This window comes from Macaca mulatta, chromosome 20 (assembly GCF_049350105.2).
Source record: "Macaca mulatta isolate MMU2019108-1 chromosome 20, T2T-MMU8v2.0, whole genome shotgun sequence".
Taxonomy (NCBI): domain Eukaryota; kingdom Metazoa; phylum Chordata; class Mammalia; order Primates; family Cercopithecidae; genus Macaca; species Macaca mulatta.
In genome coordinates this window covers 68,688,118-68,715,483 of record NC_133425.1, presented here as the reverse complement: position 1 = coordinate 68,715,483, position 27,366 = coordinate 68,688,118, and the positions used below count along the sequence as shown (strand labels likewise).

Here is a 27,366-nt window from a genome sequence, read left to right as displayed (position 1 = left end):
AATTACAAGGAAAAGACTCATCAAGAGCCCATGTTAAATTTCCTTCCCCAAATAAATTCATATTTCAAACAGCTGCAGAAAGTTCAATCAGATGCTTATTTGATGAAATGAAAAGCCAATGATCGTGGCTGCTTGGAAAAGCTTCATGATTAATTGTGTTTAGGCAGTTATTAGCATTTTTCACTAATGGAAGGTTATAGATTCTGGTCATTAATAACCCACAATAAAGATTGAAAGCATATTCTTAGCAGCAGTCCATTTCATGTAAGGAAAAATTCTGTAAGACAGTTTACCTCTGCAATCTTCAGAGTATGACTTTATTCATTCACCAAAGGTGACATCAGAACCTCAGGGGGTAGAAACCAACTATTCTATGAATGGTTAATTTTTTTTTTTTTTTTTTTTTGAGACGGAGTCTAGCTCTGTCACCAGGCTGGAGTGTAGTGGCACGATCTTGCCTCACTGCAACCTCCAACTCCCTGGTTCAAGCTATTCTCCTGCCTCAGCCTCCCAAGTAGCTGGGATTACAGGCACATGCCATCACACCCAGCTAATTTTTGTATTTTTAGTACAGACTAAAAATACAAGGGTTTCACCATGTTGGCCAAGATGATCTTAATCTTCTGACCTTGTGATCCGCCTGCCTCGGCCTCCCGATTACAGGCATGAGCCACCACGCCCAGCTGAATGATTAAATTTTAATACACAAATATTTATTGTGGTTCATCCTATCTTTCCTTTAGCACAGCAGTACATATGTAAGCATAGGTATCATTCCAAATACTTATATAAAAGTAAAATTGAGATCCAGGGAGGCTGGGAAAATGCAGCTGCATTTCAAAGGCAGCAGATCAAGAGAGCAAAAATGCACATATAGTCATATGGAAGAAAGAACACTGCCCAGGAGTTAAGAGCTGAGTCCCGCTTCTAACTGGGCTTCTATTTGGCCTTCTGATTAGTTCTGTGACCTTGGGTGAGCCACTTAATTTCTTAGGGCTTCAGTTTATCTGTAAAATCCAAGGGTTGGATGAGGTTATCACTGAAGTCGTCACTCAAGTTTTGATTCTATTGATCTATAAGCACTGATTCTATTGATCTATAAGCACTCTAAATCAGCTGAACTCAAAACCCAACCAAATAGCATTTTTTGAAATTACATCCCAACATATGTAGAGTTGTTTATTTATAAATTATACCCATATGCTAGATTGCTCATGTGTCAAATGTATTTAAAATACCCCCAAATGTTTGAAAGAATGAGATAAAGATGAAATAAACAATCATTTTAAAGATAATATATTAACCATGTTTACCAACAATTAATTATTTTAATAAGAGTAAAAGGGTTGACTATGCTTCATTCTTTTCCAAACTCCTGATTTAAAATCTTGTGATACAGTGACCCAAATGTAATTCTAAGGCCACATTTATTCTGATACTTAGTTTCAGCAACTAACATAAGCAAAATCAACAAGGATATAAGATATAAGATGTACGCAAAATCAACAAAGATATGGAGATCCAGACAGAAAAAAAAATGTATCACTGACCATATTTATTAGCAGGCATAAGTTTATTCAGTTTCATCCACTATCAGTACCAATAACACAATGGTTTTGGCTGAAATTCAGCTAATAATTTTACCATAATGGGAATAATTACTTAATAGTCAAACAGAAGGTTCAAATATATCTGTAATTGCATTTAACATAAAATGACTGAATAGTGCAATTAAAAGACAAATATTTTCAGACCGGATTTAATAATCAGCCTCATTGGTGATGCTTTCAAATGTCATACTTTAAACGTGAGGAAAGTTGAAAGTGAAAGGATGAACAGATTGTGCTATGTCCACACTAATCAAAAAAAAACTTCTATGTTGTATAAATATCAGATCAAGTAGACTTTAGTGTTATAAATCTTACTAAAGATTGAGACATTTTACAATGACAAAATGGTTAATTCAACAGGAAGTTATAATAATCCTACATCAAGTATCATGACCTCAAAATATATAAAATGAAAATTGTTAGCACCAAAAAACAGGAACACCTAAATTGTAGTTGTGGATTTTAATGACATCTTCCAATAACTGATAAAACAAGGAGACAAATTATTAGTAAAGATATAGACTGAACGGCATCATTATTAACAAATTTGACAGAATTGACATTTATGGAAGGTGAACCCTCTTCAAGTGTACAGGGAATATTTACCAATATGGAACATATTTTGGGTCGTAATGTAAGTCTCAACTAATTTCAAGGCCTGAAATCGTATAGAACTTGCTTTTTGTCACTGGTAGAATTAAACAAGAAATCAACAACAAAAAGAGACCTAGAAAATTCCCTAATGTTTGAATATCAATCAACGCATTGCTAAATAGCCCATGGATCAAAAAAGAAATAAAAATGTAAATTCTAAAATATTTTCAATCAAGTGTTAAAAACAAAATATATAAAAACATATGGGCTGAAGATTGAGTCAATTTTAGAGGAAAATGTATTGTCTTAAATGCATGTATTATAAAAGAAGAAAGGTTGAATATCAATACTCTGAGCATCCCTGTTAAGATCTAGAAAAATCATAACAAATCAAACCTAAAGAAAGTAGAAGGACTGAAAAAATGAAGAGGAGAAATCAATGAAATTGAGAAGTGAACAATAAAGAGTTGGTTCTTTGAATAAACTAAAAAAACTGATAAAGCCCTAACAATATAGATTAAGAAAAAAAAAGAGGAGGATACAAATTACCAATAAGAAAAGAGGAGATATCACCAAGGATCCTATAGCAAACAATGATTAGGAAGGGTTCTGAACAACTTTATGCCAAAATTTTAAGATTTTAGATCAAATGGAAAAGTTTATTGAAAAAGTTTAACAGAACCAATCATTAAAGAGCTGCCCCCATTTTAAAAAGTGAGGTTAAACAAATGGCTTGAAGAATAAAATTTTCAATTATTTAAGGAAGAAACAACATGAATCTTTAAAACAATTTCTCTAAAGAATCAAAAAGAGAGAACAATTCCCAACTTGTTTTATGAGACCAATTTGTTTTGTTCTGACAACGGCATTACACGAACAGAAAATAATAGGCCAATCTTTCTCATGAATTTGGATACCAAATTCTTGAACAAAATATTAGCAAATATAATCCAATGATTTATTAAAATGACAATATACAAAACTTGAGTTTATCCCAGAACACAGCAGGAATTTAGCATTTCAAAATCAATCATCGCATTAGAAGGATAAAGGTGAAATAATGTACAATCTTGTCAACAAATGCAGAGTATTTGATAAAATTAAACATCCATTCAAGATTAAAAGTCTTACAAACCTAGAGATAGAAGGAAATTTTTTTAACCTGATAGAGTACCCACTAAAAACCTATAGCAAACATCATACTAAATGATGAAATACCAAGCACTTCTCTTCTGAGACTGAGAACAAGAGAAAGATATTTGCTATCATTACTTCCAATGCACAGCATACTAAATGTCTAGCCTGTGGAAGAAAGAATAAGAAATGAAGAGCATAAGGACTGAACAAAATAAAAACTGTTATCATTTGCAGATGACCTGCTTGTGTATATACAAAACCCAAAATCATCTACAGACAAGTCAGAAGTACATTTAGCAAAGTCTGCAGATAAAAGCTCAATATACAAAACTCAACTGTAGTTCAATAAAGCCACATAAATTTAGAAAATAAACTTAGAAAAAAATAACACACTAGCTAAAAAAATGGATAAACCGTACTTCATCAAAATTAAATTGTTCTGCTAATAAAAAGACATTAAGAAAATTAATTTCTCACTGTGAGAAAACATTCACAATAATTATTTCTGAAAGACTTAAAGAATATATATATATTTCTTTTTTTTTTTTTTTGAGATGGAGTCTCACTCTGTCACCCAGGCTGGAGTGCAATAGCTTGGTCTCGGCTCACTGCAACCTCTGCCTCCCTGGTTCAAGCGATTCTCCCACCTCAGCTTCCCAAGTAGCTGGGACTACAGGTATGCACCACCACACCCAGATAATTTTTGTTTATTTTTGTAAAGACAAAGTCTGGCTGTGTTGCCCAGGCTGGTCTCAAACTCCTGGGCTCAAGCAATCCTCCTGCTGTAGCCTCTTAAAATGTTGGAATTACAGGTGTGAGCCACCGCAGCCGGCTGAGAAAGTATGTTTACAACTACTTTTAAATTGATCACTAACCTCGTAGGACAATAAGGACATCAATGTGAAGACAAGCATACCAAGAAATAGTCTAGTGCCAAGGCTGGCCTTTGCCCTAATGGCTTTGGTGAACCTTTGGACTTCTGCTTTAAAGACTGCATTATGTGCCGAGCATAGCAGATAAAGTCCAGGGCCTGCCCAGAGTTGGAAAAAAATTATAAAACACAAAAAGACATAAGACACTCTGGCTGAAAACCAGCAGAAAAAATAAACAGCAAACTAAATAAGTAGACTTAATTTCTTTGAATTATCAGATACAGAATATAAATAACCACATTTAACATATTTAAGAAATCAAAGGGAAACTTGAAAAATAAAAGAGAGGAGAGCAGTCAGATTTGATAAGAACCAAATAAAACTTCCAGAAATAAAAACAATAATAATAATTAAAAAGTTAAAACTCAGCAGGTGAGAGACTTCACTGAAGAGGGGATTATTGAATGGAATAATGATTAAGAAGAAAGTATCCAGATCAGTCTACAGAGGAAAAGAAATGGAAAATATAGAGGTAAAAATGAATGAATAACAGTGCAATAATAGATTAAGTAATGGAATAACAGAGTATTCCGTGTTCCAGAACAAGATGGAAAATAGCAAAGAATGCATATGGGGAAACAACGACACACAGCCTCTACATCACACATACACAAAAATTAAATAAAAGATAAGGCATTAACCTAAACACAGAAGCTAAAACTATAACCCTTCCAGAAGTAAACATGGGAGAATATATTCATGATTTATTTTAAGGCAAAGATTTCCTAGCACGGAGGCAAAAAGTGTTAATCTTAAAAGAAAAGAAAATTGATAACATGGATTTCATCAAAATTCAAAATTGCTGCTTATTAAGAAATATTATCAAGGAAATGAAAAGGCAAGCTACAGACCTGGAGAAAATATTAATAATACATATATCTGACAAAGGACTAGTATTTTGAATACTGAGTAATAAAAGGGACTTACAAATTAATAACAAAAGAATAAACAAAGAAAGGTCTTGAACAGACACTTAAAAAGATACATGAATGACCGGTAAGCACCTGAGAAGGCACTCAACATCATTAATCATTAGGGACATGAAAATTAAAACCATGGATAGACATCACTTTATCCCACTAGAATGTCTGAAATTGACAAAACAGCACTACATGTTGGTGAGGACGTGAAGCAACTAGAACTCTCATGCCTTGCCGGTGGGAATATAAAATGATGCAACTATCTTGGAAAACTGATGCCCCAATATGTTATGAGCTATGCTTTTAGCCTTCTACCCCTTGGTTACATGGGTCAAACGTTCCCCCTTTTGCTTAAGCTAGTTTCTCTTGCTAGCAGCCAGTGAGTGTGGCTAAAACTAATAGATAAAACAGATAGACCACACCACTGGCTGGTCTGTGGCATTGTTCTGCTGGGCAATGTGGAGCTAGTGCCACTTAACCATGGGTCCTAAGGCAAGGGCTTGAGTTGTCCTGCTCAGATACGGGTCCACAAAGCCAGCAATTCTGACCTGTACCCTAGATGCCTTGTGCTGCTCCTTCTCTAGGTGTACCTTCAAGTTTCTATCTACACACCGATCACCCCAATCTACCAGTGTGACTTCTGGGGATGGGTTGTTTCCTGAGCCCTGCATTCCTCAAGCTTTCAAACATTAGGGACACAAGTTAGGTGGGATTTCTATCTGACTCGACATGATTTCTGTGGGTTCTTTACCTTGTGGATCTTAGCTTACTTTTTCCCTGGCTGTGTACTTCTGTTTTCTCCCTACAATGCCCTTCTGCAGATAATCTGGGTCCATCAACATGAATGGGTAAAACAGAAGTGAGAAGGAAATGAGAAAAAGCATAAAATAATAAACGGCAATGTAAAATATTAATTTGGAAGTCAACTTTGGAGACTGCATAATGTATATGCCATCTACATGACCGTAAATTAAAAATTTGCAACAATGTGTAATTTTCGTGATTATGGAGGGTGTGACCTTCAAGAAAATTCTAGTGGCAACAGACACAGTCCTATATTCCTGTAAGATGTTACGTAAGATATTTGCACGTTCTAAGGATGAAAGTAACAGATCTTACATAGACTAGTGGGCACATTCAAGAACATTCTGAATTGGGGTTTACATTTTTTAAATGTTAAGACAAATATCACAATAAATCAAATGGAAAACCCATGGGGCATTAAATTACCTGCAAATTTTAATATATGGACAACCTTAATCCACCAGTGTGGCTTCTGGGGATGGGGATGGAGGGCTCCTTCCTGTGTCCTGTATTCCTCAGGCTTTCAAGCACTGGGGACACCTGTTAGGGGATTTCTATCTGACTCCACATCATTTCTACTGGAGGCATTCACTGTTTTTGGTTTTTGTTGTTTGTTTGTTTTTTTATTTTTGTCTTGTGGATCTTAGCTTACTCAAATGCAGCCAAAATAACCATTTCCTATTCAGCTTTATCATATTTCCCATGTGACCTTTCTTTTTTTAATTTTTTAAAATTGATTTTATTATTATTTATTTATAATTTCAATGTTTTTTCGGGGGAATAGGTGGTGCTTGGTTACATGAATAAGTTCGTTAGTGGTGATTTCTGAGATTTTTGGTGCACCCATCTCCTGAGCAGTGTACACAGTACCCAGTGTGTAGTCTTTAATCCCTCACCCTCCTCCCGCCCTCTCCCCCAAGTCCGCAAAATCCATTGTATCATTCTTAAGACTTTGCATCCTCGTAGCTTGGCTCCCACTTATGAGTGAGAACATGCCCATCTGACGTTTCTTAACATGTAGAACTTTTAACGAAGAATACTGCATACCTGTGTCATAACACACAATAAGTCTTCCACTGTGATCACCCACACTCTGTGGCTCAAACTCCACTTCCAGTTGCATGGACTCTCCCACATTAAGAGTTCCAACAGCTGGTTCTACAGAGAAAGGCCTGCAACACACAGAGAGGCACATCATCAGAGCACATTTCTGACTAGTGTGAGAGGGGGAGGAGAGGAGATGGGAGTTCTAGTTCTGCAGACAGCTCAGACCCAGCACTGCAATTTCATGATCCGGAAGTAAAGTAGACTTTTGCTACCTAATGTGAAAGAACTTTAGTCTTAATGTTAAAATGATAGTATTAGATTAGCAAGTGTAAGGGCAACTTAAATGATGCAACAGTATTCTTGTTTGTGTCCTTGCCATTCAGCCCTGCTTTTAACATTCATTGAGTATCCCTGCTGGGGTCAGGCACTCGAGTTAGGGTGACTGCAAATGAATCAAATCCAGCCTTTGTCCTCAAACACTGAGACTGCTGTAAGGAACAGACTTAAAATATGTATGCAAATATTGTCATTTTCAAAAGAACAGTGCCTTCAAAGGGATAAAAATCGAGTTTTGTGGGAGTTCACAGGAGAGAGGGCATCAGAGTGGAAAAACACATCAGAGCCCCAAAAGGAAAGGGACGGCACCCTCACTCGCCTTAGGATAATTAAGGACAGATGAACAGAGGGTCTATTTTAAAAGGGTGGGAGGGGTGTAGAGGAACTACAGGAGATGATGCAATAGCTCAGGTGGTAAACAACAGTAGTGCTGCCACCAAAGAGCCATGGAGAAGGCATGGTTTTGAAATCCACAAGGAGAGGCCTAAGAGAAGGTTGTCTTATGGGGAGCAAAGAGATGGAGCCAAGGGAGACTGCAGCCCAGGTGGTCTCCCAGGGAAGACAATGAGGAAAAAATATCCTGACCTCACATCCCCTCCCATCCCATTGTCTACCAGACCCTCATTGGGTGAACACAACCAGAGCCAGAAATGGGAGTCGAGGGCTGTTGACCCAGGCTGTAGAAGCCAGCCACCGGGGCTAGAGCCAACTGAAGAAGGGTGGAGAGTGCATTTGAAAAGGCAAACTGAGGACAAATTCTGTGTCTTGAAAATATAATTTGGGATGCAGACATTGTGGGGAGTGAGGGTTGATTTGGAAACAGGAAATAGTTTAATTGTTTTGGAAGGGAATAGTTAAGAGAGAAGCTGGATCTGATGGTGAAATACCTTAAATAACTTAGAGAGTTCTTCCTAAATAGGAAACCTAGCCCATTTAATTATTTTCATGGTCCATTTCACTTCTTTAAATTGCTAGTTTTTCAAAGTAATGTGTTGTGTAATGCATCTGGCAGACTGAGCTGTTTCTGATTATTTACTTCGATCACAACAGTTCTTAGAGTTGTCATTCCTTAAATCTTACCTTAGATGATGAACTCAATTTCAGAAAATCTAAGCTTTCTGCTATAAGGACACAGAGTTTATGTCAAGGGTAGCACTGGGTGGCATCTGAGAGTATTACCACAGGACCTCAGGTGCTCCCTACTATGAGCAATTGGTTATTTTCTCTGGTGCTTTCTACTTGATCTCCTCTCCTCTCTTTTCTTTCTTTTAAATTTTAAAAAAATTTTAGTTTTTTGTGGGTACATAGTAGGTACATATATTTATGGGGTACATGAGATGTTTTGATGCAGGCGTGCATTGTGAAATAATCCCATCATGGAGAATGGGGTATCCACCCCCTCAAGCATTTATCCTTTGTGTTACAAACAATCCAATTACACTCTTTTAGTTATTTTAAAATGTACAATTAAGTTATTGACTACAGTCACCTTATTGTGCTATCAAATAGTAGGTCTCACTCATTTTTTCTAACTACTTTTTTAATACCCATTAACCTTCCCCAACTCTCCCGCTCCCAACTCCCACTACCCTTCCCAGGCTCCAGTAACCATTCTTCTACTCTCTATGTCCATGAGTTCAATTGTTTTGATTTTTAGATCCCACAAATAAGTGGATCTCCCCTCCTTTCACTTCTTGATTTTCCTGCTTCCTTTCCTTTGCCCTGTCCCGATGCCTGTGGCACCGATCCACCAGTGAACCCCAGGCATTGCTGCAGAGGCATTCTGGGGCAGTGGTTACTAGCCTGACCTCTGGAGCCAAGCGAACAAGTTCAAAACCCAGCTCTGCCACAACCTTGGGCAAGTCACTTAACCTTCAGTTTCCTTATCTCTAAAAGGAGGGTAATGATAGCACCTACTTCATATGGTTATAGTGAGGACTAAAGGGGTTGATATAGGTCAAGTGCTTAGAATAATGCCTGGCACAGAGGAAATACTATACAAGTGTTTATTATTCTTTTTGTTATGGCTATTTTTATCTCCCTCACTGGCAGCCTCTAGATGCTGCGTGATGAATCTGTGGATGTGTTTGGGTGTTTCGATGAGTTCAAGTTTTCATCATTCTCTCCTCACTCCTTCACACTGCTCTAGAAAGAGTGTAAAAAACACACACAGGTCATAACACATCAATCTCCTGTTCAAACACCTTCAGTGGTCCTCACCATCTGTGCAATCAAGTTCAAACCCCTAGGCATTTCAGGTCCCACACAATCTGTTCCCAACAGGTTTTTGCATTTTCATTACACACATACATCTGTCCAAATATCCTATACACCTGTCATGTTCCAAGTCAGCGCTGGGGTGGGATGGGAGGCAGGCTTTAGTCTCTTCACCCACAACCTCCCCCAGCACTGCACCTGCTCTCTCTTCCCACCAGATTGTGGCCCCCACGTAGACAATCGGAACTGCTAGGATCACATCAGGTGATGTGCCATTTCCCACATGCCATACTCCTTCTGAAGCCACCTCTCACAGCCCAGACTCAAAGTCACTTCTTAAATAGAATCTTTCCTGATTCTCCCTTTTGTAAATAGCATCTCCTTCCTCTCAGAGACTATAACTTCCCTTTTAGTTTTTACAGTGGTTTACTTTGTACTTGAGTTGGTTTTCATGCCTACCTCTCCCAATAGCTAGAAACCCTTGAGAAGAGGGGGAAGGGAAAACACAATCACGAGCACATATTCTATGCTGGGTCCTACGCTGGGTGCTTTACATATAGCAATTCTCCTAATCCTCAAACAAACCCCGAGAAAGTCCATATTGTTATTTGCATTTCAGACATGGGAAAACAGATGCTCACAAGGGCAGCAACTTGCCCAAAGTTGCCCAACTCAGTGGTGGTGCCAGGAGGGAAGTCCCTGTTCTTTCTGCCCACCCCAAACCACCCTGAACATGGAAGCCATGTGGTTAAATTTATTTTTGTGTCACTCATCACCCCATACATGGTGCTTTACTCAGGAGCCTCTCAGAAGAGGTTGCTTAATTGAATTACAAAAAACTCTTAAAGGTAAAACAAAAATATTTGTAATGAACCATCAGTGTCTATGACATCGTGGTGGAACAAAAAGGAGCAAACCTTCAGTAGAAACCGTGCCTTGTGGGAAGTGACGGTGAGTCTCCCAGTCTCAAAGTTCTTTCCTTCCTTACGGCCTCAGGAATAATCAGAAGAAGTGAGAACTGGGCCCAGTTTCCTGGCTTTGGGAACACCACCACAATATTTACTTCTATCCTTTGCCTCCCTACTTCCTAATATTTTCCTTCATTTTATTTTCAAATATTTATTGGTAGCAAAAGAATAGCTTTAAAATGAATTGGGTATTATTATATTGCAGTACCTAAACTATTAATAATTTTTACAGAGAAAATGGCACTAGTATCCCATCCGTACGACCTCCAGGAATCCAAGTTCCATGGAGTGGTAACGGTTACTTTGCCTTTGTGCTAATCGTTGGGTTTAGGTTACACAAACTTCTTCAGTAGTTGTAATCACCTGGGATTGCCATTGTTACTTACAGCTGCCTAACAGATGTTAATTGGGTAGAGTGTGTTAAGTTCTGGTAGTTATACATTGTCTATAATTTGATTTTGTATTTCATTTTACTAAAATGCAGACAGGCTGAACGGGCTAGAAAATACCAAGTATCAGAAAATGCTCTTACAAAGAAGTAGAAAGTGTTGTTCTTCAAGGGTATAAGGATGGTTCAGTCTATCAAAATATTTGGTTTTGATATCATATCTTGATTAATACCAAATAATTATGAAGGGAGTTTGGTTTTGTGAAAAATCATGAGCCATGAGAAAGATTTGAGTTTTTGTTCAATCAATTATGAGCTCTCCCTCAAGAACTAAAACTATCCTAATGATTCAATACTTTAGCAGAAGACTAAATATTGATCCTACAATATTAAATATTGAATATAACATTAGTGTTTATTCTTCAGATGATCTTTCTTGTTTAATTCCTTGAGATTTTAGATTCTGAAATTGCTTCTTAATCCTATTTCACCTTCCAATGTTAATCCTACTTTAATCATCAAGGTTATTCTGATACCTATTAGAGTTTTAGATCAGATTTAACAATAATTGCTTATGTTCTTTGTACATTTTATAGCGCATTGCAGCCTCTTTTATTAGTGTAAAACATTATGCTTATTTTATAGTACTTGGAGAACATGTTTTATTTTATTGTAGAGGTTTATAGTTGTAGTTTTGCCTTTGTGATTTATCGTTGGTTAGGCATCTTATAAACATTTATTGGGTGCTTATTTATCCTAGACAGATGCTGGGGACGTACAAATGAAAAGAGTTAGATACAATCCTTCCATTTGAGAAGCTCACATTCGAATAAGGATAACAGACATGCAAAGAAAGTTCTAGTTTTTGTAATTTATAAGAACCTAAGCATTTTATAAACTTAACCACTAATAAAATCATTATTTCAATGAGAAAAGGATGATTTGTTTTTCTAAACAATTTCCTGTGGGACATTATTTCTAGCTGTATATTGACACTAAAAGTGGCAGGATCATGGGCTTTTGACTCTAAATTCTCAGACTATATCCACTGCTCTGCCACGTCTATTCACAACCACATTAACTGAAGAACACTGTCTAGGAACAGAATCATCTGTGTGGTTTTTAGTATGGATCCTTGTCAGGGGATCTCCCTAGAGATTCTAATTCAATAGGATGTGACCACAAATTTAACCACATTCTTTCTCATTGAAGCCATCAGTGCTCTCGGTTGCAAACAACAGAAGCCAGCTGTGGTTAATTTAAACAGAAAAGGGACTGACTGGAAGGACTTGAGGCAACTCACAGAAGCAATGATGGTTGAAAAACATGCATTTTGTGGAGAAAACATAAAGCTATTATTTCATGAAGAGTCTAAACAGGAAAACAAAAATACTTGCAAAGAGGGAATTTGAGAGACTTGGTTACACAGAAGATGGGAGAGGCGAGAAACCCAACTGAAGAAGGTGAGACAGCTCTGAGATTCCTAATGGTGGTAAGCTTTTTCCACCCCTGGACTGGAAGCAAAAGGAGAGGAGGAAGTGTTATCAGATCCTGGGGACCAGGGTCACCTGGCAGAAGTTAGAACCATGGCAGGCCAGCCTGACAGTGGCTAGAACCATGGAGGAGATGCAGTCGAGGCTGGGGACTCTGCTGAAGACAAAGAGGGAGGAGGCTTCTTCGTTCTTCCTACTCTCCAGTCTCTTGCTAGTGTCCCTGACTGGTCAAACCTAGCTGGGATCCAGCTGAGCCAGGAGGCTAGGAAGACTCACAAAGCCCCACAGTGACACTGAGCAGCGCAGGGGAATGGTGAGACATGGACCTGAGGGCAAACAAGCCCAGAGCTGGCTCATGTTTGCATGAATCCAGGTTTTAATGTTAACTTACTGGGGGAGTTTGGGTACGTAATTTCACTCCTCGGGCTTTACTCCCTTCACAGTAAAATGGGAATGTTGGGCCAGCATGTCTACTGTTGACGATTCTTGGCCAGTCCCTGAGTTGCCTCCCATTTTACCTTAGAATTGTTTCTATGTTAGGAAAACATGATAATTCATATTCAAAGGTAGATGGATAGAAAGGTTTTAGATTTTTTTTGCAACTTCACACTATTAAATCTGTGAAGTGATTTTTGCTTCACATTTACATGAATCTAAAATATACAAAATTGCCATTTTGGGGTGGTTTTTTCAGATTCAGCCAAACAGCCCAGGAAGATATGTTCCTGCACTTGCATTTCCACCTTAGGTAGATTCTTTCTTTTCATAGAAAAAAATACCAATGTAACAGTTTTTCATGGGTATTGTGAATGGTGGTTGTGGGAGACCATTTTTCAATGGAAAAAGATGTTTTGTTTGTTTTTTTTTTTCTCTTTTTTGAGATAGGGTCTCTCTCTGTCACCCAGGCTGCAGTGCAGTGGCATGATCATGGCTCACTGCAACCTCGACCTCCTGAGCTCAACCTTGGCCTCCCAAGTAGCTGGAACTGCAGGTATGGACCATTACACCCAGCATATTTTTTTGCTTTTTGTATTTTTTGTAAAGACGGGGTTTTACCATGTTGTCCAAGCTGATCTCAAACTCCTGGACTCAAGTGCTCCACTCACCTTGGCCTCCCCAAATGCTGAAATTACAGGCATAAGCCACCATGCCAGGCCAAAATGGGTTATTTCTAATTCATGGGAAGCCAGTTGAACAACTTGCTTCCTTCCCCCTCTATCAAAATATGTGAAGCTTGCCATGAGATGACAAACAAGGCCTGCAGAGCATTTATGAATAATGTCAGGAGACACTGGTTTCCAAAAGAACTTTTCCTTTGCCTCTAGTGGTTGATTTATTTAAAGTGGTTCAGAATCTTGCTCCTACCTAGGATGCAGAAAGCTGGAAAGAATGTTTCTTTTACCCTAACCATGAGAGAAAGTGAGATAATAACAAAATCGCAATTTTTCTTGTGCCTGTCTGAGAGCTGAGGTAGCACATCAAATAGCCTGAAATCTAAAGACAGATAACCCGTTTCCCCCAAGGGAGATGGGACATGTACATACAATTTAGACTGTGGCTTTTACCTGCGGCAGGCAGAACTTTCCTGCAAGCAGAAGAAAAAGTGAAAGGGATGGAACAAAAAAAAAATATTTGGAGAGATAATGGCTGAGATTTTCCAAAAACAATGAAAGATTCAGGAAGCTCAGAGAACCTCAAGCAAAATTAAAACCCAAACCAGGCAAAAGCAAAACAAAATCCTTAAAACAAAAAACAAAACATAAACAAACTTACACCTAGACATATCATTTCCAAACTGCAAAAACAAAATAAATAATGCAAGTAGCCCAAGAAAAAGAGATAATTACATAGAGAGGAACAAAAATAAGAATCACAGCAGACTTCTCATTAGAAAAATGTAAGTCGAAGAACAATGGAGAGACATATTTAAAGTACTAGGGAAAAAACCTATATATGATTGTTGGCCCAGAATTCTATATGGTGAAAAACATATCTTCCAAAAATGATGGAAAAATAAAGACTTTTTTTTTCCAGATAAACAAAAACAGAGAATTTACAGTAGACTTGTGCTACAAGAAATATTAAAGGTAGTTTTAGGCCAGGAAAAATAGGATATCAGACAGAAACGTGGATCTACATGAAATAGTTCAGAGAGAGTGATTCACCTAGAATACTTGGAGAAATAAACACAAATTCCCTCCCAAAGGATGTGCCCTCAACTGGCAATATAGCAGTGCTGCTCCCTACAGTATGGCAAACTGGGTCACTTGAAAACTCTCCCACCAGAAAATACCTAGAAAGACTGGATAAAAGATAATGTAAATAAATGCATAACTGAGCATGCACAAAAATAAGAAAAACTCATATCATTCCAAAACAAAGAGGAACCTAAGAACCATACCAGTAAGTCACTGAGCTAATGATAGGTCTGCCCTGAGTTCCCAGTAGTCCAGAAGCCTGGGTTTTTAATAGCCCCGCTGGAGCAGGAGACAAGGCCTCACAACGGTCAAGTTAGGCGACTGGGACCAGATCCCTGTATAAACCTGAGAAATATGAAGAACTCCCCCAACACACTCCCATCAGCAAAAGAAAAAGTGTCTGAGTTTTTAATTGAAGGAACAATGTTTCTCTAGGACATTCATAACTTGAACTTGTATCTTATGAAGGTGTGGGATTTGCATATGAGCTATCAGTCCAGGAACTCCTAAGGCAGGAAATTACCAAAAGAGTACTCCATGGTAGCCTAACTTTTGGGAACCAGGTAGAAGCAAATTCTAATCCCTTTTGGACAAATGAGTCATTAAGTCAGCAAAGGATGCCATAGATAAGGCCCTTCTGAAACAGAACTTAAATCCAGTATATACACACTACTTTTTAAAAAAAGAACTTAAATCCAGTATATACATACTATTTTTTATGGAAAAGAACTTGAACCCCTGCTTCCTTTTCCCAAGATGGTTGTTCTTTTTAAGACCCCACTGGTCAGTCACTTGCTCTCATGCCCCAGAACAAATCCTTCTTTTCCATCTGATAAGAGAGGTCCTTGAGAGATGGGATTGTCTCATCATTCTTATACCAGCAGTCCCCAGCCTTTTTGGCACCCAGGACTAGTTTCATGGAAGGCAGTTTTTCCACAGATTTGGGGTGGGGTGGATGTTTTCAGGATGATTCAAGCACATTACATTTATTGCACACATTATTTCTATCTTATTACATTGTAATATATAGTGAAATAATTATACAACTCACCATAATGTACATCAATGGGAGCTCTGAGCTTGTTTTCCTGCAGCTAGACAGTCCCATCTGGGGATGATGGGAGACAGTGACAGATCATTGGGCATTAGGAGCATGCAACCTAGATCTCTTACATGCACAGTTCACAATAGGGTGTGTGCTCCTATTGTGGAGCACTGGACCGGTACCAGTCCATGGCCCGGAGGTTGGGGACCCCTGCTTTATACTGTCCCATGGTGTCTACACTGTGGTTAGTCCACAAATATTCAGATTAAAATCCACCTCTATCACTTACTAGCTCTGTGCTCTTAAGGAAATGATGTTACCTCTCTATCCCTCAGTTTTCTCATCTTCCAAAGCCAGCAACAGCACATTGAGTCTCTCTCACAGCTCATCACTCTGAACTCTTCTGCTTCCCTCTTCTATTTTTAAAAGTCCTTGTTGGTTACATTGGGCTCATCCAGTGAATCCAGGATTATCTCCCGATTTTAACATTAGCTGATCAGCAACTTTAATTATATCTGCAATATTAATTCCCCTTTGCCATACAACATGATACAGTCACAGGTTCTGGGGATTAGGATATGGACATATCTGGAGAGTCATCATTCTGTCTACCACACTGGCCATAGCTCATTTGAAGGAAAAAGAAAAGAGCAAAACACCGATTATACAGCACTTGATATATACCAGCAGTTTCTGTTGATTATCCCAACAACCTTATGAATTGGCTGGTGTACTTTTCCCCATTTTTCAGAGGAGAAACCTGAAGGCCATGAGTCAAGGAATGTGGATGGTCCCCAGAAACTGGAAAAGGCAAAGAAATGTATTCTCCCCTGAAGCCTCCAGAAAGGAATGCAGCCCTGCTTTCACTTTGATTTTAGCACAGTGCAACTTCTGACCCATTGAAATGTAAGATAATAAATTTGTGTCGTTTTAGGCTACTGAGTTTGTGACAATTTGTTACAATGGCAACAGAAAACTAACCAAGCCAGTTATAAAAATTCTCAGTCAAGACCAATTTATTTCTATATTCTCATGGGCCATTCTCTATACTAAAAGAAGCACTTTTATCCAGCATTTTGAAAAACCAAACAGGTAAGAGGATTTAGTATAATGTGGATATAAGATATTAAACCTGGAATTTTAATTTCCTCTGAGGATGAAGAGGAAGTCTACCCTACATCAGTGAGGTCTCCCAGCTTTGCAACTGAAGATTGTAACAAGCAGTTCCACCCCCAATGTTATGGTAGCAGATTACTTGAGCTGACTAGATTTAGCTATAATCAATCAAAAACAAGAGCCAAAGGCATGCATACCTACAAGTTTTGATGTGAAATACAGCAATTTTGTTGCCAATGTTTCGTACCAGCAGAACCTTCTGGGTGCTGTATTTGACAGGACAAGTGGAAAAATTCAGCTTGTCAGGAAAATCGAGAATGGCTCGTGCCCCTCTGGCTTTGATGGGTACAATAAACTTTTCTCTTTCGGTAACACAGGTCAACGTATGGGAGTAATCCTACAAGGAAGGGTTACAATCATTATTTGTGGAAAAAACAACATGATCACGATAACTGTGCAAGAAAAAGCATCGATGAGAGGCATTCTGCAAAACAACTTTTAGTATATTTCTATGAAAACTTAAGACAATTACAGAAGTATTTTCAATGAGATTGTCTTTTCTGAGACAGAGAGAGAGAGAGAGAACAGATCTAGTGTTAAAACCTACAGCTGGTAGAGAAGCTATGCTTCATGTGTCTCCCAGGCAACAGGGAGGTAGGATGAAGGTCAGTGGCAGGCCAGGCCCATTTCTCCTGTAGATCCAAGAAGATTCACAACAGTTCCTTCAGGTCCTCCTTCCAAACCCTAGTTCTCCTTCAAGCCCATATATTAGAATGATGTTTCTAATTAATGGCCTCTTTCTGCCCATACTCTTTGCAATGTGACTTTGCAGCTCCTCTATCAAGAAAGGAGTCTCCACTCCACTTGCTTTCAGCAATAAAAGGTGGCAGAAGTTATGCTATGCCAGTTTCAAGCTGAGACCTCAAGAAGCTTTGGGCCTATCCAGTCTTGCTCTTGGAACCCTGCCAATGGCATGTGAACAAGCCTGGTCCAGCCTACTGCAGGATGTGCCCCTGGATGCTCTAACCAAGACCATGCTAGACCAGCCTAGAGCCAGCTGATCCCCAGATATGTGAGCCCAGCTACAATGAACAGAGTTCCTTACCTGATGAGAGGGCCCAGGCAAGACCCTGAAAAACCACCCAGCTGAACCATAGTCTCGTGAGCAATAATAAGTGCTTATTATTTTAAGCCACTAAATGTGGGATTGTTTGTAATTATACAGCAATAGCTAACTGATGCGTAAGTCAGTTGAAACCTCACTTCTTGCCCAAAGCCATTTCTGACCACTCCAAATAAAAATGCTGAGGCCCTAGGCATCTCTCTTCCCCAGTAATAAGTTTAAATGCAACAGAAATGCTGAATAAAGTCACTCTTTACGCCATCTCATAAGACAGAAATAGAATACTTGCCTGCAATGTAGCAAAGAAAAAGTTAAGTCACCATAAAAGGTACCTGATATCTTAAAAAAGCTTCGTTTTCCTTCATTTTAAGTTTTCTCATCCTTTTATTGTGTGTTTTAGCTGCAAGGCAATCTTGATTAATGAAAAGTCATTTTGAACATAAATTTCCTTTTGGTAACCATGTGATAACTGGTAGTAAGTGGTGGAGGTTTTAACAAAAGCTCTTTTTGGGCTTTGGGCATAGAATAAGAATGGGACCATCTGGCATACAAATTGGCATACAGGGCTGGCCACATACTCAACTTCATGAAGCCACAGAACAAGCATAAAGCAGTGGCATCCCCAGTTTATTTATTCAACTATGTTCACTAAGTGCCCAGGTGCCAGCACGGCACTGTGTTAGGTCTAGCAATACAACCAATTAGGAAATGCAGACATGGTCACGGTCCTTCTCCAGCTCACATCAGGATGGAGGAGACGATGAACAGATGAATAAAGGATATGTAATACACAGTGCAACTCACATACAAATAAATATAAAGCTAAAACTGCCAGGAATGCTCACAAATAGCCTTTATGCCTGTAGTTCTATCTGTCCCCTCGGGCTCCAAACTCATAACCAGCTGCCCAGTCAGCATCTCATTGGATATAAACTTATGTCCCAAACCAAAGCTCCTGATGAATGTCACTGCCTGCTACCGTGCATAAAGATTTCTGCTGAGGGCCAGGAATGGAGGCAAAACAGCTTCAGCCCAGAGGGGGAACCTTTTTCTAGTACCGACAAAGGCTCCACAAAGACAGCTAAGGTCTGACCCTCTCTCCACCTGTAGCCTCCTGGTCTCAGTACTGGCATTTGCATCCCTCCAGCGGTCTGGCTTTAGAACCCTGAAATGAGGCATCCCTTCATGCTCTATTTCTCAATTTCTTGATACAATCCATAGGATCTACCTTCAAAATATATCCGAACTGCAATCACTCCTGCCGCCCTGGTCCTAGCCACTCCGATCTTTCCCAGGCTAACAGGACTTTCTATTTCAACCCTTGCTCTCCTAAAGTCTATTTTCCACCCAAGGGTCAGAGGGATCCAGCAAAAATGTAAGTCAGCTCAGGCTGCTTCTCTGCTGAAAAGCACCTAGGCTGAGGGTGGCATACTATAGAGGGTCTGGTGGCCTAGTGCCCCCACCATTTCTCTGGCCATATCTCCTTCTCTCCCCTGGGTCCTCCTGCAGCCACAGGCTTCCCCTTCAGAGCCTTCACACATGATGTTCTCCTTCCCTCTACTTATTCATGGTGCTCACCCCCTCACCTCTTCAGCGCTTGGCACAGCAATCCACTCTCTCCCTGAGGCCTCCCCTGACTGCCCTATTTTCAATGGAACTCTCCCCTCTCCTGCCCCATCACTCCCTTGCCTTCTGTCCAGCTTCAGTCTTGCCCAGAGCCATCTGGTATATCGTATATTCTACCTCTCCAGTGAGTGTACTGCATGTCTCCCCCATATTTCCATGTCAAGAGGGATCTGCCCATCTTCTTGCCTTCTGTATACCCAGTACCTAGAACAGAGTCTAGTACTCAGCAACTACTCAACAAATACTTCCCCAAGGAAGGAAAGTTAGTAACAGAACATTCGGTAGTGATGAGGGACAGGAAATAAATCATGATATGGGGACAGAGAGACTGGAGAGCTCTTTCACATGGGGCGGGGCGGGGGGGACAGTCAGGAAAGGCCTCTATGAGGAGGGGACACTTCAGCAGAGACGTGAGTGACAAATGAAGCCATATGGATGGATGGCTGTCTGGGAGAAGTGTGATTTGGAACCTGTGGCCAGAGGGGCGCAAGGGAAGGAGAGTGGTTAGACACACGGCCAACAGATTGTGGGGGCCAGATCCCACAGATCTTGTAAGCCATTGTTAGGACGTGAGAGGGCTGAAGGCCTTCCCGAGGCTGAAAGCTGATCTTGATGTAACCTGAGTAACGTTTTAGGAAAAGCGGTGGCGGCTGTGTGGGCCATGGACTGCAGTGGGAAGAGGGAGGCCAGTTAGGAAGACACTGTTGTAGTCCAGGCATGAGACAACACAGATGTGGACTTGTGTGGGCTAGTACTTAGCCTAGCATTTAGCAAGTAGTAAGTACTTGATAAATGTTAGTTGTCCTTATCAAACTTTTGTATTAAGTACAATATGTGTAAGGCAAATAGGAAAAATTCAACATATGTTTATTCTCGTTGGTAGGGAGCCATCTAGCCATCCATATACTGATAAGGATAATAATAGAACAACATAATTTCAGAAAGTGATGAGGGCTTCGAAGAAAATAAAGCACAGGAAAGTGATAATATCAGATGGGGTTGATTTAGGTTAGAATAACTAAGGAGGTCTTCCTGAGGAGGTGACCTTTGGATGGGGACCTGAACAGTAAAAGGAGCCAGCTGGGTGAGTCTAGGAACAGAGTGTTCCTGCCAAGGGGAATTGCAAACATACAAGTCCTAAGGCAGGAGTGAGTCATAAAAAGGAATAAATAGGATTCATGAAATTGATTAAAACTGGGTTGCTAGTATATTCTTAAATAACTTAAAGAATGTAACTGGATTGTGTGTAACTCAAAGGATAAATGCTTGAGGGGATGAATACCCCATTCTCCATGAGGTGCTTATTTCACATTGCATGCTTACATCAAAATATCTCATGTATCCCATAAATATATATACCTACTGTGTACCCACAAAAATTTCTTTTTATTAAAATTTTTTTTTTAAATGGCTGGGCGTGGTGGCTCAGGTCTATAATCCCAGCATTTTGGGAGGCTGAGGCAGGTGGATCACCTGAGGCCAGGAGTTCAAGGCCAGCCTGGCCAACATGGCAAAACCCAGTCTCTACAAGAATTAGCTGGGCATGGTGACCTGCACTTGTAGTCTCAGCTACTCGGTAAGCTGAGGCAGAGAATTGTTTGAACCCGGGAGATGGAGGCCGCAGTGAGCCAAAATCGCACCACTGCACTCCAGCCTGGGCAACAGAGTGAGACTCTGTCTCAAAAATAAATAAATAAATAAAATAAAAACAAAAATAAAAATTTAAAAAATTGAGTTGTTAGGCTCTTATCTCTGCAACTGATTCTGGTTTCCAGATGGGAATGCCAGACTCAAAACTTATGCTCTCCAGACATGAGGAAGTACAAATTGCACTAAGCACACTTGATCTTAGAAAACCCCACAGAATTCAACAATGCAAGAGCCTAGTCTGATTCCTACAGAGTCCTAAAGGGATAAGTACTATTTTCGCTTTTTCTTAGGAAATCAAATCCAGCCAGCACACGTTTTGCTGGGAATTACAAACTGAAAAGCCCCTGGCACATGTGAAGACTGAGCATTAACTGAGGCATTGAGAGCTAGAACAAAAGATGCTGCTGAATCCAGGATAAGAGGAGATCCTGAAGTGTTTGTCTCATTGTATTCTATGCTCACATACCCGCTGCTTTGTTCTAGAAGGAATTAAAAGCAGCTGTAAATAGCTTAGGAACCTAATTGAAATACTGAGAGAGATGTTTTCAGACCTTTTCAAGTTCCCAAATGAGGAAGGTTTGAAGTTTGATTCGAATTATAAATTTTTTCATAATCAATTCACACACCCATAAAAGAATATAAAGTTCTTTAAAGTCCCTTACAATGTATTCCAATCTCTGAAGTTATGCACTTAATATGACTATATTAGATTATACATCATTATATATTGCTCTGCTGGCTTACAATTAATTCAGATGCTATGACTTGGGAGGCTCTGACGGCCTGCAGGCTTAAGCAGTCACTTCAGTTGATGAACTGAACACCCAGCCTCACAAACCTGCTTTTCCTCCTCTGTTCCCTGTCTCTGTAAATGACACCACCATTTGACCAGTTGTTAGCCAAAATCCTACAGTTCAAATTAGGTGCCTTTCTTTCTCGTATCCTTCATCGATCCATCAGTAAATCCTGGCAGCTGTACAATAAAGGTATACATCCGGCTGGGCACAGTGGCTCATGCCTGTAATCTCAGCACTTTGGAAGGCTGAGGTGGGTGGATCCCCTGAGGTCAGGAGTTCAAGACCAGCATGGCCAACATAGTGAAACCCCATCTCTACTAAAATAACAAAAAATTAGCTGGGTATGGTGGCAGGTGCCTGTAATGTCAGCTACTCGGGAGGGTAAGGCAGGAGAATCACTTGAACCCGGGAGGCAGAGGTTGCAGTGAGCAGAGATCACGCCATTGCACTCCAGCCTGGGCAACAAGAGCAAAACTCTGCCTCAAAAAAAAAAAACAAAAGTATACATCCTTACTCCTCCTACTTCTCATCACCTTTGCTGTCACCACCCTCATCCAAACTTCCTTATCTTTTACCTGAACTACTATAGTAGCCTCTGCCCCTTGTATGCATCAGGGATCAGTCAGCTATGTTACAATAGAAAAAAGAGCAAAATCAGAGCAGTTTACACTAGGTAGAAGTTTATTTCTCTTGTACAAAGAAGGCCAGAGGTAGGCAGGCCAGGTCGGTTGGGTGGCTCAACAGTGTCATCAGAGACTCAAATTCCTAAATTCCTGCTCTACTATTCTAGCATGCAGTTCTCATCCTCGATGTCACCCTGTGGGGCAGAGCAATTCCTGGGACCCGACTCTTTCACAGCCAAGCTGCAGGGCAGAAGGAAGAAGGTAGAAGGGACAGGGCACCTCCTGCTGTGTCAGCTCTCTTCAAGCAAGTGCCTTGGAGTCCTACTCACATCTCATTGGCTGACACTTACATGCAGCTGTGAAGGAGGCTGGGAAATGTAATCTCTTATTTCAGGCAGAAGTGTCCAATCAAAATTTGTGGTTCTCCCTGTACACTGATGATGGGAATGTAAATTAGTACAGCCATTATGGAAGACAGTATGGCAGTTCCTCAAAAAATTAAAAATAGAACTACCATATGATCCAGCAATTTTACTTCTAGGTATATATCCAAAGGAAATGAAATCAGTATGTGGAAGAGCTACCTGAACCCCCATGTTCATTGCAGCATGTTGAATCAACCCAAGTGTCCATCAGTGGATGAACATACAAAGAAAATGTTGGCCGGGCACAGTGGATAATGCCTATAATCCCAGTATTTTGGGAGGCTAAGATGGGCAGATCGCTTGAGCTCAGGAGTTCGAGACCAGCCTGGACAACGTGGAGAAACCCTATCTCTACTAAAAATAAAACAAAATAGAAAATTAGCTAGGCATGGTGGCGAGGGCCTATAATCCCAGCTACTAGGGAGGCTGAGGTGGGAGGATTGCTTGAGCCTGGGAGGTGGAGGCTGCAGCGAGCTGAGATTGTCCCACTGCACTCCAGCCTGGGTAACAGAGTGAGACTCTGTTAAAAAAAAAAAAAAAAAAAAGAAAAGAAAATATGGTATATACACACAATGGAATATTATGTAATCTTAAAAAAGAAGGAAATTCCATCATTTGTGACAACATGGATGAACTTGGAGGCAATTATGCTGAGTAAAATAAGCCAGGCATAGAGGTACAAATACTACATGATCTCACTGATATGTGGAATCTAAAACAGTCAAATGCATAGAAGCAGAGAGTAGAACAGTGATTCCCAGGGGCTGAGGTTGGAGAATTGGGGGATGCTGGTCAGAGGGTACAAAATTTCAGTTAGACAAGAAGTTCAGGAGACCTATTATACAACATGGTTAATAACCATGTACTGTAAAATTGAAAATTGCTAAGAAAGTAGATTTTAAATGTTCTCACTACAAAAAAATTATAAGTATGTGAGGTTATATATATATTAATTTGATAATGTATATATTTATTAGCTTGATTTAGCCATTCCAATGTGTATATATATATTAAAACCTCATGTTGAACACTACAAATGTATACAATTTTTGTCAATTACAATTTTTTTTTAAAATTGTGGTTCTCTTACCACTGAGGAAAGAGAAAATCAATGTCAAGGGGAGGCCACTAGCTGTGATGCCTCACGTGCCCCCGCTTCAGTCTATTCTCTACTTGGCAGCCAGAGTGCTCCTAAAATGTAAGTTAGATTGTGTCATCCCTAATCACAACCCATCAGGCTGGATAAAAGGAGAGAATCAAGCATTTCTCCTATCTTTCCTGAATGGACTATACCTCAGGGGAGCTGAAAAGCTGGTGGGGGAAAGTTTTGGTTTCACTGTTGTTATTGTTTTTAGAATAATTTCAACCAGTAAGTGCAAAATAAATTATGGAATTAGAAACTTAACCCTCAGTGATGTAGGGAATGATCTTTATTGGATCATTACAAAAACAAAACAAAACATAACAGACATTGTGTGCCTCTTGATGTAATGCACTAGGAAGTACCACATCACCTGTGAAGGATTCTTGACCAAAAAGAAAAAAGAAAAAATTAAATGAATCTAATCACGGTTATAGATCTAACTATCAGTTACAGGCAATAGGCAGCAAGGGGCCATTCTAAACGACGTGATGGGAATGCAATCAGCAAACCTTGTTTGGATCTTGATTTAAGAAAACCAACTTAAAAAAAAAAAACTTTTTCTTAATTGTGAACCATTGTTGCACTTAGTACACAATGGTTTTTTTTTAAAAAACAACTTTTTAAAGTTGGTTTTCTTAAATCAAGATCCAAACTACTGACTGAATATGTGATGATATTAAGGAGTGACTGTGGTTTTTTAGGCACAATCATGGTACTGTGGTTATGCTAACTTTTAAAAAGGCCCTTATCTTTTAGAGAAAAATCATGAAATATTTACAGATGAAATTGCATGCTATATGGGACTTGCTTCAAAATCTACTGGGGGAAGGGGCAGAACAGATGAAGCCAGACTGGTCATGTGCTGAGATTTGAAAAGGTGGGTGATGGCAGTTCATTCTGCTGTTCTTTCTACTTTTGCATATGAGGAAAAGAAAGCCTTCCATAATAAAAATATTTGAAGTACTTTATAGTGGCTTCCTATCCCACTTTGTATGGCTTCTAAGATCCTTCACGAGCTCACTTTCTGGAATCTCATTTCCTACCATGTTTCCAACAGCTTCCTCTGCTCCAGCCCCACTGGCCTTCGCGTACTTTCCCGAGCTGACTGCCAAGCATGTTTCTGCCACAGGGCCTTTGCACTTGCTGTTCCCTCTCCTAGACAGCCCATCCCTCAGATATTTGCGTGGCTTAAATTAGTTCTCTGCCCAAATGTCACCTCAATAGAGGAGTCTTCCCTTGACTTTCCTATCAGAGAAGGCTTCATTGACTTTACTTTTGGAAGTAAGCAAAGCCCTTATCATTCCCTACCCTCTACTATGTCAATTCCTACATTAAATTGTACATATTTGTTTGTTGGTTTGTTTATTCATTGTCAAATGTAAGCTCCACGAAGGCCAAAGCTTGTTCTTCTATTCTCCATTGGGTCTGGCTCAGAAAACTGGGCCTGGCACTGAGTAAATGGAAGAATATTATTTATTTTTAATATCTTTTCTGGGTACGACACTATCAAGAGTTTTTTAATAAAGAAATTTCCTAAAATCCTTGTTAGCCTTATTATCACATCATATTTATGAGGTCCATAAAGCTAAAAAGTATGGATGTGACTAACTGGAAATATGAAACAAAATAAAGAGAAACTCTTCTTAGAGAAGACTTCTTAGACATCTTACTGTTAATTGAAATGACAAGGAAGAAAGTTAACATCTAATATATTCATGACACAAAAAGGTAATTGAGCCCTTTTTACATGCTCTTAACGTCTGCAGGCCAACCTCAAGTCAAAGAAACTTCTTTATTTCTTAGACTAACTTTTACTTACTTATCTCACTCCACAAATATTTACTGCACCCTTTCTATGTGTCAAGCCCTGTGCCAGATACTGGGCCTATGGGGGTGATCCAGATAGAACTGGGGAGTGAGAATTTCAGGCAGAAGGAAAACAAAATCCTAGTATTATTTTTGCCAACAAAAGTCATTGATTGTGGCCACTTGTATGATACCGATATTTAAATTCAAATTGCTGGCAATATAGTTTTATTATTATTGTATACATAGATAACATAAAACATGCTCACATTTTTTATTCTTCTTGGGCTATGGTTTCTAAATTTCATGGTGACAAATTGGAAAAACCATTCTGACAACAAATTAGACATTTTCTTAAACCATAACTGAGCCACCCAGTTGCATCACTGCATGCTTTCTTCAAAGCTTGCTGCCTTTTCCATATGACAACACATTGCAAACAGATGCTTTCTTAAGTCCAAGGAAGTACTCTCTTTTGCTTTCCCACAAAATCCTAATATTTTTCATTCTCATTTTAATGGTAAAGATACAAATTTAAGAGGTCAAGAAAAATGTCAGGCTCTAGAATTGTATAATGTTATTTTATGATGATACTGGCTATTATATTTCTACAGTATATGATATGTACACTAGGATTATTATATTAATAACATGTCCAATCATTTCTTAAAAAGTCTGAGTGAGGAAAGATAAGGAAAGCCAAAGTAAATTTACTGCACCTGTTATCTGGGCATTTGGCATTCTTAACAAGTTCCATCCCCAGGCAGCCAGATTAATAGATGATGGGGGGAAAATGTAAATTGCATTATCATCTTCGACGTGCTAATATACATGGTACTGAAAATCCAATTGAAAGAGGGCTGGCTTATTAACTGTGGCATGCTGCAATTTACATATCTCACCCTCCAGATGTGAGGAGCGTAAATGAGAATGGAGTGTGCTGAGATCAGCAGGGGATAAGAAGGAAAAAAGTATGTACTTTGGCTATCAATTTGGCCAAGTGAAGAAACACTGACACTTGGTGAAATGAATTACTTTTTTTTTTTCCTAAAATAAATCTGGCTCTAGTCACTTGTTGGCTGCATTCTGGAGCAGCCCGAAAGACAGCATGCCCAACCCTAGCTGGTCATTCTGCACACTGCCCTGTCGACTTTCCGACAGTGAAAGCGAATGTAGATAACTGACTATGCCATCATCGTGTTAGCTAGCCAGCAAAATGAGAAAAAAACTCTGTCTTTGGAAATAAACTATATAGAGTTTAGAGCCAAGTCCAACACAAGATCTTAGTGTCTCCAAAATTGGATAGCTGAATTTCTCATAAGTAACCATTATCCTCACTATATCTCCTCAAACATGCATGTAGCTTT

The 27,366-nt window shown here is 39.4% G+C and overlaps 1 protein-coding gene across 1 annotated transcript in view; it reads right to left on the bottom strand.

Annotated features, from left to right (window-relative positions):
• Positions 1-27,366, bottom strand: part of HYDIN (HYDIN axonemal central pair apparatus protein) — a 469,694-nt gene that overhangs the window by 327,937 nt on the left and 114,391 nt on the right. Inside the window, exons 8-9 of the mRNA XM_077984568.1 lie at positions 17,003-17,202; positions 7,045-7,169 (exon numbers count right to left, since the gene is read on the bottom strand). Coding sequence (XP_077840694.1) covers positions 7,045-7,169; positions 17,003-17,202 — 325 coding nt within the window. The remainder of the gene's footprint in view (positions 1-7,044; positions 7,170-17,002; positions 17,203-27,366) is intronic.